A 12569-nucleotide genomic window follows, 5' to 3' on the forward strand; every position below is an offset into this window, starting at 1 on the left:
AAGGTTCACATAGTAACCCAGTAGTAAATGGTTGTTGAGTTCACGTTCAGTGGCTCTCAGACTATTTCTTCCTGTGACTGTAGTGATATTTCCTTTGGATACAAATTTCCAAAGGCTTGTAGTTCATCTCTGAGCTACTTTCATCTGCAGATAACTCACTAAGCTCTGGAGAAAGAGAGTGTGTGTGTACTTTAAAAGAGACTTAAAAGCAATTTTCAAAAATCAGTTTGCCATTCTAATTCCTTCTTTTGACTTTCTCTTTCTCTCTTAGACCTCTCCTATGAGTTTTAGAACCCATGTTTTAAGTGAGGATAATTTTATTCAGGAACATATTACATTTTGTCCCTTAATCTTTGGTATTGAAAGATGTAAATCCTATATGGTAATTTTTCTTACAGTGAGGTATATAAAACATAAAATTATACTTCACATGATTTCCATATAAGAATTTCAGATTATAAAAAAAAATTATTGTCGTTCGATACATTCAACAAAGTCAACTGAATTAAATTCTCTCAAAAGTAGAACGTGTGACTTTGGTAGAAAAGAATGTCTTAAAATTTTGGCTGCTTTCTTTCCTCTTTGGGAAGTGATGCCAAATTTCTGTTGAATAGTAACAGTTTAAATCTTATTGAACCTACTTTTACTTTGGTATTTCCGTGTATTTATCTGCTATCTTATTAACATAAAGTATTTAGACAAAAATCTTTGTTTTTGTTATTTATTCTAGCATTTTCTTGTGCTTATTAACGTAAAGAATTTTCTTTCAGTCTCGTAGTGTGGATAAGCAACATGCTGTAATCAATTACGATGCCTCTACTGATGAACATCTGGTGAAAGATTTGGGCAGCCTAAATGGGGTAAGTTAAGAGTTTGCTTTTTGTCTTATTTGAATTTTTGTTTAGTATTGTAAGAAAACATATATAACACAAAATCCTGTTTTGTGTTATATTTCCTTTTCTCTAGTTTGCACTTACTTTTAAATGCTTACTAGGTACATAGCACTTTGAGGACCATACAGTAGAATATGAATGTAGCCCATGTTCCCAAGAAATGATGTTGGTAGTAAATACTTAACAGGAATTCAGATGGTTGTTGGTTGTTATTATCCAGTGGTTAAAAAAAGAATTCTTTAAGGAGGTTAAGATGAAAGCTTGCCCTTACTGAATGGCTTGAATTTATATGTGATAAAGCCGTGGAAAGTCATGACAGTAAGAATGCAAAAAAGCACTCTTGGGAGTCAGAGAAGTGTGGGTTAACTTTGGAAAAAAAAGATGCAAACGTGGTTTGGTACCAGATGGTTGGAGGATCTTCTATACTAGAGTAAAAAGGAGTGAAACACATCCATTTACCTTAACAAATGTGGTATATGATCTAAATACTAGTGTTTATTATTGCTTCTTTGGTTTCCTACATTGAAGATTTTTGTGTTACTGCAGTGAATTTTTTCCTAATTCTTCATTTGATCTTTCTACATTGGCAGAATGTAAGTAGCTGCAGAATAAGAGAATGCTAAAGTATTGAATAATTTATCTTATTTTTTCTCAATTCTCTCATGGCTCTGCTAACATAAGCAAACATAATTTTGTTCAGATCTGTGCTGTTGAATTTCTTAAAATGACTTTAACAGAAATTAAATGTATCCAAACTTCTTCTAACTGCTGCTTCTTTTCAAAATATACATTAAACATTATATGGAAAAACATCTGCAGAAATTTGGCAAATATGGTAAAACTTTTTTTTTCTTGTCCTAAATCGGCCTGCTACTGAAGGACTTTTATGTTTATTCACTGAGATACTTTTTTTGTAGGCCTGTTTTTATGTTAGTTTTATTCACACGTTTACTTGTTTCTCATGACACATAAAATTAAGTTTGTGGTACGCGGGCCTCTCACTGTTGTGGCCTCTCCCATTGCGGAGCACAGGCTGCAGACGTGCAGGCTCAGCGGCCATGGCTCACGGGCCCAGCCACTCCGCGGCATGTGGGATCTTCCCGGACCGGGGCACGAACCCGTGTCTCTTGCATCAGCAGGCGGACTCTCAACCACTGCGCCACCAGGGAAGCCCTAAAACTCTCAACCACTGCGCCACCAGGGAAGCCCTAAAACTAAGTCTTAATTCCTCATGTTTGAATTGAAATACCTCACATTTGGCATCACCCACTTTTCCAGATTCATGCTCCGTCACATTTTCCTTGCCATACCTCCAAAACAGTAGTTTTCCTACTATACTGTCTTCTCCAAATAATTTGTTAGATTTTCTGCAGCCCAGTAGTTCTTCCATCTGCCTTGTCATTTGTAAAAGTTGTACTTACTTTTAAAAGTAAAATCCCAATTCTACATCTTCCTGAAGGGAGCAGAGAAAAGGTATTTAAGAATATTGACTTATTAACATTTTGAATGGATTAAAGTAGAAAAAGATAGGCAGATGAGGTAGAAACTGTTTTACCATGGGCCATGTCAGGAAGCATTTCGATTCCAAGGTGCTATTTAAGGAGTTACTCTCTTCCTTCTCCGCACCTACAAACTTCTGTTTTAATCTCTGTTTTGGGTGCTTTATGAGCCTTGTATTAAATCTGCTTGTGCATATCTGTCACTGTGCTAGATTATGTGCTTCTGAACAGTTCATGTGCCTTTTGCTTCTGGTAAGTACACCACAGTGCCTACTAGCACAAGGTTCTGCACAGTGCATGAACCCAGTAAATCTTTTCAAATGGAATTGAATGAATTTTCTATATGAAAGACTTTATAGAGAAAAATTTTAATCCACTTTTATATGTGGAATATTTTAACAATGTTATATTCTGTTTTTAAGCCTAGAATGTTTCGTCTTGACCACAGTGCTATTCTTAGGTGTCTTTACATTATATCTTGGAAAATAATAAGTGAGAATTACATCACAGTGTTTTAGTCTTTTAAAACATTGTGATCAAATATAAAAATTATTGATGTTGGTTGTAAAAAATATCAGGTGAAATATTAACTTCTAAGTTTATCTAGGCTGACCTTTCTTATAATTTGATTGTACTCAGTTGTCTGAAATACAATAACTCACAGAGAGTGACATCTTCATTTTGAACTTGAAGTCAGGACCTAGATTTGAATCTCAGTCTGTAATTTACCAGCATTATAACCCTGGACAAATTACATAAACTCTCTGAAATTCGGTTTCCTCATATATATTCATATTAGTTCCCAAACTTGTGCAAAAATGTAATGAGTTGAAGGTTATGAATGTGAAGCCTCAATGCAAAATTTAGTTACCTGTCTTCAGCTTTAAAATAGTGAAATGATAATTCCTGCTCTGTAGTATTGTTGTGAGGATTAAATGTGACAAGTATGTGCCTGGTACAGAACTTCAAAATATTACACAAATGGATAAATGTACTGTTACCCAAATGGATAGCCTAGGAAATATGCCAGAATGGACTTTCGTAGCCAAAGTCTGTGAACTACCAGCTATCATGCATTTTATTCATAGAAAATTTGTAGATTATTATTCACAGCCTGTTTATTCTTAACATTCATGTAATTCTAGAAATTTGAGCATCAGGTTAAAAGTAGTAATTTCAGAAGGGGCACAGTATAGGTGGTTATGAGCCCAGCTTGAATTCTTACTAGTGAGGTAACTCTGGACAAGTTACTTAATTTTTCTGTTCCTCAGTTTTTTTAACAGAAATAGTAAAATGGTACTCCTCTCAGGTAGTTGTGAAGCTATAAATAAGTTAATAGTTTTAAACATCTAGTTCAGTAAGTGTTAGTTACTACTGTTGTTGTTATGGTAAGAAAAGCAGTTAAAACAAGTTTAGCATCCTGTAGCCTACATACTTTTCAGTGAATACATACACAGTTAAATTATTTTGGAAAGCACTTATCAACTAAACTCAACTTATAAACAACTATCTGTGACTACTTCCACTCTCACTTCCTTTCACCCTACCCTAAAATATACTCCCAAGTTACCTAGGTCCACACTTGCTTTTATTACTACCAGAAATGAGGTTGTTCTGCTTGGGGAAGCTGGAACTGGTTCTGTAGCTGATGTGATAGTAGGCTATTTCCCTGCAAGCCCCTGGAAGCTTCTCTTTCTATGAGAGCCCTTGTTTGCCTTCAGTTCTTCCTGCCCCCTCCATGCACTGGAGTACCTGCACCTCTCTGATAGTCACCATTGACCTTTGCCGCAGCACTCCCATCCCATTCCACCTCACCTCCCTGTGTTCCAGCCCCTGCTGTGTCCCCTTTCACACTGGCGTTCCTGCAGCATCAGACCAGTATGGCATAGAAGGAGGAAGGTATGAAAGGAGTGGTTAGGGGAAGAAGACGAGACTTTTCTCACTGACAACATGATTGAGGTAGTTGTGCTGCTGGCCACTCCATTCACATTTCCCAGAGCATTAATGCAGTACATGGTGGTTATATGATTTTATACTGTCAATTATGTGATTTATTTGTATGTAAATTAAATAGATATTTATCTGGTTTGGTTTGCTTCTCTGAGGTTAGTGGTTTGGTTGGGGGAGTTTGGGGAGCTGGCTTGGCCTGGCTTGGGCATCCAAGCTTCCTTGATGTGCAGAGAATGTGGGGTTTGTAGTTCAGAGAGCTGAATTTGAATCCCAGTAATTCTGCTTCTGAACTCTGAGAGCTTGATTGTTACTTTGCACCCTGTGCCTCGTTGTCCTCACCTGTCCTACCTACCAGGTAGAGGTGTGATCAAATGATGTTGACATAAGAAACAAAACCTATTTTTCTTTCCATATCTGATTTATTAAAATGCTTCATAATTGATTTATTTAAGTGATTTTTTTCCTGTAGCCCTTTGAAATTTTCTCTCCTTTTATAATTTTCAACCGTCAGGAGACTTTTTGCTCCCAAGTGTTTTCACTTAACATTTTGTGAGCTGAAACTTCATGTCTGGCTCATATTTCCTGAGCCATTTTAGACCTTAGGGAATATTTCTGTCATAAATGCCAGCAGGTTAAAATTATGTGTCTCTTAATCTCTGAAAGTACCTAGTACATATGTTAAAAACAGTAGGTGCTTAACATTTAAGAGAGTCAAGCAATAAGCTTTGAGTGAATCTTAGAGTTCCTCTTAGGCCTTTTGAGTAATTATGGTATTTTAGGTTGAGATAGTTTTAAATAAATTGGCTTAGAACTGTGGCATCTCTCTTATACCATGTACCTAATTATTTATCTTCTGCATACCAAACATCAGTTAATTAACATTTTCTTTTATTCTTCTCTTTTCCATCATTTTCCTCAGCTTTTGTCTTTTGTAATTAATATAGAATATTTTGGTAAACTCAAGATATGTCTTAAAACACTCTAAAAATGTTCATTTGGAAATGAACCTGAAATTAGAGTTTATAAATGCCTGAAGCCTTTGAATTTTCTTTGTATTAACATTTCAGTCTTTCTGTGAAGCATGTGAGAAACTTATTTAGGATTACTCATAAATCATACTAATGTGTGATCTTGAGTTTTAGCAGCATTCTGCTGTCTCCTTATATCTGGAATAAGATTGCAACTTCTAATTTTTTTGTTTGTTTTTGATAGATTTAGAAACTGGTATTCTATGACATATTACAAAGTGCTAGCTGTGCAAAGGAATTTGAGAATCCCCTTATATATTTTACTGTATAACATTCAGGACCCTTCTAAATTTCCTCGTTATGGAGGGAACCTTCCCAAGTAAGGTATCGTGGCCATCTCAAATCCAATAACATAAAAGATGGGAAAAAATGAAATTTAAAAGGGAAGAGTAAAGTAATTTTTAAAGTTTCAACTTATCAAAGAAAAACATATTGGGTATTTATATGATGTTCGCATTCCAGGCAATTAAGTATAACATTGTTCTATGTTTTATAAATCTAGAGTATTCTAGGTCTTTTAACTTCTAGTATGCCAGGAAAAATAGTCATCACCATTAACCATCTGCGTCCAATGGACCTCTTAAGTCTTTTTACAAATAGTTTACACAAGTAAGAATTAAAAGATGAGAGAACAACTTGAAATTTTGATAAAAATGAGGCATGACAGACTCAAATTTTTATTCCATGTTTTCCTGGTTTTGAAAGGTACATAACATGCAAAATGGGTATTGAATGGGTATCTTTGAATGCCACTAACTGTTCATTAGCTGTCATGCCTTCTCTGGGATATATATCTGTTTTATAAATGTTGATTTCAGATTTCAAGGACATCTCTAGCTAGTTCTAGCTTACCATTATTTCTAGTTTTTCTTGCTCTTGCATTATCAAAATGCATTATTTTTAAGACTTTGACATTTTAAAATTTTAAGAGGAAAGTCATTTTCTTTTTCTTCCATAGTTGTAAAACAGTACAACAGTTACAAGATCAATTCAATAATTTTATTTCTACGTCGTCTCTTTCCTTCTAGTTACCTTTGTATAGATACCCGCCTTGATCATTTGTCCACTTACATACTAAATCAAATGAGTATTGAAACACAAACACTAAAAAATGAGAGAAAACTGTCAAAATTTCTTTTAAAATACAGAATCATCAGTTTTGTGTTAAAAAATATTGCATGATTCTTCTTATTGATTTAGGCTAACTGGATGAAAAATATCTTAGTTTCTTTTTGACTTTGGAAACATTCTTCTCTTATCAATTCTTGTGTTAGGGAAAATTCATCTAGGGTTATCTTCACCTGAAGACTCCTGGTCTGATATTTTGCTTACGTTATTATCATTTTATCATTGTTATTATAGTCTAGAGTGCTGCTGCTCTACTTTTTGTATTTACCTTATAATTGTGAAATATCTTCCTGTCTTTTTTTTTTTTTTTGCCTTTATGGATGTTAAATAAAAAATTCTGAATTCTCAATTGTGCTCTTTGATAGCTTAAAAAAAAAAAGACACAGATGGTGTCTCCAGATGTCTTTTATATCTTCTTGGGAAGATGGTGCAATATTTTGGGCCATGCAGTAAGAAACCTAAAGGTTGATGCAATAGTAATGATTTATTTCACAATTGCATCATCCATCTAGCTCTGTGCTATTCGCTGCACTAGCCACTAGCCATGTGTGTCTGTTGAGCACTTGAAATGTGACTAGTCTAAAAATAAAAAGGTAAAAAAAAAAAGAATGTAAAATGTCTTCTTAATTTTCATATTCATTATTTGTTAAAATAGTACTATTTGGGATGTGTGGGTTAAATTAAAAGTATATTATCAAAATTAATTTCACCTCTTTCATTTTGCCTTTTTAATGTGCCTACTAGAAAATTTAGTAGGATATGTGTAGCTTCCATTTGTGGCTTGCAGTGTTTCTGTTGAATAGTGATGTTTAGGTAATTCCATTCTTCTGTTATTATTTTGGTCATTTTCAACGAAGTTAGAAGTAATTGATAAGTTTAAATACTTACGGGATGATGATGATGAAACAATGTTTCAACATACAGAAAAAATAATGTATCTATAACGTATCTTAGATTCATGTAAGGGTCCTATAAAGTATCTTAAATTCATAAAAGGGTCCAAAGGACTCGTTGGCAATTGTAAAATAGAATGAGTTTTATTCAATTTTTTTAAGTAAATTTTCTTTTTGTTCTTTGGAAAACTTCTAGGAATAAAAATAATGAAACCTCAATCCTCACAGATAATTACAGTTGTCCAGAAAAGTTAAAATTGAGTCCAGTGGGCCCTGATGGTATATCGAGAGCTATATTATATTTTACCCTTTACAGTTTCTAGCTTCGGGTCAGAGCTTTTCTTGACGTCGTTTTTAGGTGCCTAAATTTGTCATGGCAGCATAGTAGACTCAGAGGAACCGCACCCTGGTTCTTTGTGTGTTACTTGTAATAGTAATAAAGGGCTTAGTATGAAATCATTTATTAGCCTATAAGATGCATAGCACATTTTATGGTGATACACAAGCTGTATTAGCCACCATTTGATATACACTGTAAAGCATAAGGTTTGAGTATTTGCTTGTCTAAATTTTAATAATTAATACTTCATATATTAAATTAACATCTTTTTTTTTCTCTTGTAGACGTTTGTGAATGATGTAAGAATTCCAGAACAAACTTATATCACCTTGAAACTTGAAGATAAGTTGAGATTTGGTTATGATATCCTTATTGATTTTGTGCATTTATTAAATTTATTCAAAAATCTTTACTCCGGTATAAATTAACATTTCTTGAGACAGAAGAATTCATAATATAGGCATGCTGGAAGTCTCTGTGCCCTTCCAAACTAAAATACATGTTTAAAAATAATACTTTTTTTTTTTGTTATAATGCCTGTTCCTAAAAATAATCCTGGAAAAGTTAATGGACTCTTTTTTTTTTTTCCTCACTCTGTATTATAGTTTCAGCAGAAGTATCCCTGCAGTGCTATTATATATGTAGTTTGGGTATCAAAGAATGTAACTGGGGAGAGGACAGAGAGTATGTAATAGTAGCCCAGCCCAGGGATTTTTTTTTTTCCTGGTTAAATGATAATGACACAGGTCAGCCTCCAGGAGAAATGTAAAGAATTTAACCCTATCTTTCCTTCTGTCCCCATTTTTACTCCATTATATGCATTCCATCTCTGTTGCCTTCAATTCAAATTTTTCCATATCCTGTGTCTTCTGAGACCCACACTCTCTGATTAAGTACATTATGCATTTAGCATGTATTTAAAATTCTTTTGTTTGAAAATAGGATGCTAAGAACTGAATAAGGATATGATGGTATTCTCCTAGTAAAGAATCACTAGTGAAGAGAAGGGACATGATTGGATGAAGAAGAATAAAAGCATTTCTATTCATACAAGGCAAAAAGCTTTGTAAAAAGAACTTGTTTATATTTAATTAAAATAGAGATATTACACATGCTGAATGTTTTTTTTTTCACTTTTAATCTTTTCATTTATGGCATTTATCTGGACTTTGATATTAAGGAATGTATCAAATGTACTGGCAACTTGGATGTACTTTTATCACTGTAGTAGAGAAAATGTCTCAGCTAAGTAGAGCTGATACTTAGGTAAAGTAAATGTGCTGATACTTTAAAATTGTTCCTAGAGCATAACTAGTTTTTATTTTAGATTTAACTTAAAATTTATGAAAAAATAGTTTTGTAGCACATCATATAACCTTTATACTTGTAGAGCCAAAGCAGCATGTGAAAAGTGAAACCACTAAACATTAATACCTTTGATTTGTATATTTTAAATCCTTTAAAAAATATGTATCACGTAAAATGATTAGGAATTAGCATTAAAGCCTTTTATTCATGGGTTATTTCTACCAACATAAGTTTCATCAAAAAGTAAATACAGGTATATTTTGAATTTAAGTAACTCAATTCATTTGACATCAGCTGTTTCAAAACATGAGAAAATAGTAGGAAATTTGGGTTTCAGTAAAACTCTATAAAGTTTACTTTGAATTTTAAATCAAGAAGAAGCTATTGAGAAGCAACTCATCTTTTATAGATTGTATAATGATTTCTTAATAGAGAACTAATATTTTCTTATATACTTGCTCACAATATTTCTGTCGAAAATTCCTGGGACAAATGTTTTGTTCCCAAGGACTTTTTCAGGGCTGTAAATCAGTGTTGAGCCAGAACGACTACCCAGATCCTCAGGTTAGGCTCAGTTGATTTCATTATTTAAAAATAGCATCTCATATTGCTTTTGATTTTTGAAGATTGTGTATAAATGAACATTGGGCTGTTTCAGTGGCAGAAATTTTATTAGATAGGATGAAATTTTAAAAACAAATTTATTCTGATACCAGACTGAAGTCACTATCATGCATTATTTATAATTAAAATTAAGTTTAATAGTTAGCTAGTCTACAAACTGTTATACCTTGTAATTGAAAACTGTTTAATTAAAATGCCACAGCAATAGAAAGAACATTTTACCATGAATTGAGACTGGAACTAAGAAACAGAATTTATCTGCCCAAAGTTCTTTGTTCTAACCAGAGAAATTGATTTGGAAAAGCAAGTAGTGAAATATCCAAGTTTAAGAAATGACTATAAACTCAGGAGGTATAGTAAAATGCTGCAGTAATCAAGATAAACTTTAGAAGGAGGTAATTATCTCCAGATAGCCAGAAATGTAACAGGTAAGGAAGCCTAAGTTCATTTATTTTACAATTATTTATTAAATGTCTCCCACGTGCCAGGCACAGTCCCTGCAGTCTGGGGTACAGTACTAAATAAAACAGACCACAGTCTCTGTCCTCCTGGAGCTTATACTTTAATGGGGTTGGAGGGAACTGACAGCACGCACAAAAAGGATAATAGAGGGCGATAAATTCTGTGGAGAAAAAGTGTGAATGGGAGACAGAGAGCTACTGCTGGTGAGTGAGAAGTTATAATTTTAAAATGGCTGGGCTTCCCTGGTGGCGCAGTGGTTGAGTCCGCCTGCCGATGCAGGGGACACGGGTTCGTGCCCCGGTCCGGGAAGATCCCACATGCCGCGGAGCGGCTAGGCCCGTGAGCCATGGCCGCTGGGCCTGCGTGTCCAGAGCCTGTGCTCCGCAATGGGAGAGGCCACAAGAGTGAGAGGCCTGCGTACCGCAAAAAAATAAATAAAAATAACAAGGCTATTCATTAAGACTTCACTAAGAAGCCAGCAATGGAGCAGGTAATGACACTGGCCTTATGGATCTATCTGGGGAAACTTCTCTTCAAGCAGATAGAAGAGTTAAGTGCAAGACTTAAACCAGGAGCATGTTTGCCATATTTGAGGAACAGCCTTAGAAGTCAGTGTGACTGGAGCCAGTGAAGAGTAGGAGAATATGGGGAGCCAGAGTGTATCACCCTAAATAGGCCACTATAAGAATTTTGGCTTTTACTTTAAGTGAAATGGGGAGCCATTAGAGGGTTTGATCAGAGGAGTGATGTGATAATGACTTATATGTTTAAAAGAATCCTCTGGTTACTCTTTTTCAAAGACTAAGGGGTTAAGTGGGCAGCGGTGAAAAGAGGGAGACCAGTTAGGAGGCTGTTACAGTAGTTGGCAGTAGTTCCAAGTGAGCAATAATGGAGATTTGGACCAGGGTGACAGAAGCAGAGGTAATGAGAAATGATAGAATTCTGTGCATATGTTGAAGATGGAGCCAGTAATATTCTTGATTAGATTGGATGTAGACTAAGAGAAAAGAGTCAAGGATGAACCCAAGACTGTACAGTTGATTTAAACAATTAGAAAAGTGGAGTCACCATTAACTGACAGCATATCCTGTGGGTAGAGCAGATATTGTGGAGAAAATGGGAAGAATATTCCCCCAAATCCATTTAAATTTGGTTTAATTGAATTCGGTTTAATCGAATTTTGCTGTTACTGTTTTCTTTTTGATTTCTGTCTTTATTAATTTCTTCTAGGTGAAAGCTGAGATAATTCAAGATCTTTCTTTTCTAATATAGGCATTTAGTGCTATAAAATTTCCCCTAAGTACAGGCATACCTTGGAGATATTATGGTTTCAGTTGCAGAGCCCTGCAATATTGCAAAAAGCCAGCCACACAAATTTTTTGGTTTCCCGATGAGTATGAAAGTTATGTTTATGAACAACATTGGAGTCTATTAAGTGTGCAATAGCATTATGTCTAAAAAATTTGTATATACCTTAATTTAAAAATACTTTATTGCTAAAAAATGTTAACTATCATCTGAGCCTTCAGCGAGTCCCGATCTTTTTACTGGTGCAGGGTCTTGTCTCAGTGTTGACGGCTGCTGACTGATCAGGGTGGTGGCGGCTGAAGGTTGGGGTGGCTGTGGCCATTTCTTAGAATAAGACAACAGTGAAGTTTGTCACATCGATTGACTCTTCCCTTCAAGAACAATTTTTCTGTAGTACACAATGCTGTTTCATAGCATTTTCTCCACAGTAGAACTTCTTTCAAAATCGGAGTCAGTCCTCTCAAATCCTGTTGCTGCTTTATCAACTGAGTTTATGCATTATTCTGAATACTTTGTTGTCATTTCAAAATCTTCACAGCATCTTCATGAGGAGGAGTTTCCATCTCAAGAAACCATTTTCTGGGACTTCACTGGTGGTCCAGTGGTTAAGACTCTGCACTTCCAGTGCAGAGGGCGCAGGTTCGATCCCTGGTCAGGGAAGTTCCTCATGCCGAACGGTGCAGCCAAAAAACAAACAAAAAGAAACCACTTTCTTTGCTCCTTCATAGGAAGCAACTCCTCATGCGTTCAAGTTTTATCATGAGATTGCAGCAATTCACTCACATCTTAAGGCTCCACTTCTAAATTCTAGTTTTCTTGCTGTTTCCACCACATCTGCAGTTACTTGTTGCACTGAAGTCTTGAACCGCTCAAAGTCACCCATGGGGGTTGGGATCAACTTCTTCCAAACTCCTGTTAATGTTGATATTTTAATCTCTTCCCATGAATCATGAATGTTCTTAATGGCATCTGGAATGGTGAGTCTTTTCCAGAAGGTTTTCAATTGACTTTTCCCAGATCCATCAGAGGAATCACTGTATATGGCAGATTTATGAAATGTATTTATTCAATAATAAGACTTGAAAGTTGAAATAGCTCCTTGATCCATGGGCTGCAGAATGGATGTTGTTGTTAGC

The 12569-nt window shown here is 35.0% G+C and overlaps 1 protein-coding gene across 1 annotated transcript in view; it reads left to right on the forward strand.

The window, feature by feature from the left end:
- The window catches only part of CEP170 (centrosomal protein 170), a 141893-nt gene that overhangs the window by 51972 nt on the left and 77352 nt on the right, over positions 1-12569 (forward strand). Inside the window, exons 3-4 of the mRNA XM_060128642.1 lie at positions 771-860; positions 8016-8094. Of these exons, the coding sequence (XP_059984625.1) occupies positions 771-860; positions 8016-8094 (169 nt within the window). The remainder of the gene's footprint in view (positions 1-770; positions 861-8015; positions 8095-12569) is intronic.

Source organism: Lagenorhynchus albirostris, chromosome 2 (assembly GCF_949774975.1).
Source record: "Lagenorhynchus albirostris chromosome 2, mLagAlb1.1, whole genome shotgun sequence".
Taxonomy (NCBI): Eukaryota; Metazoa; Chordata; class Mammalia; order Artiodactyla; family Delphinidae; genus Lagenorhynchus; species Lagenorhynchus albirostris.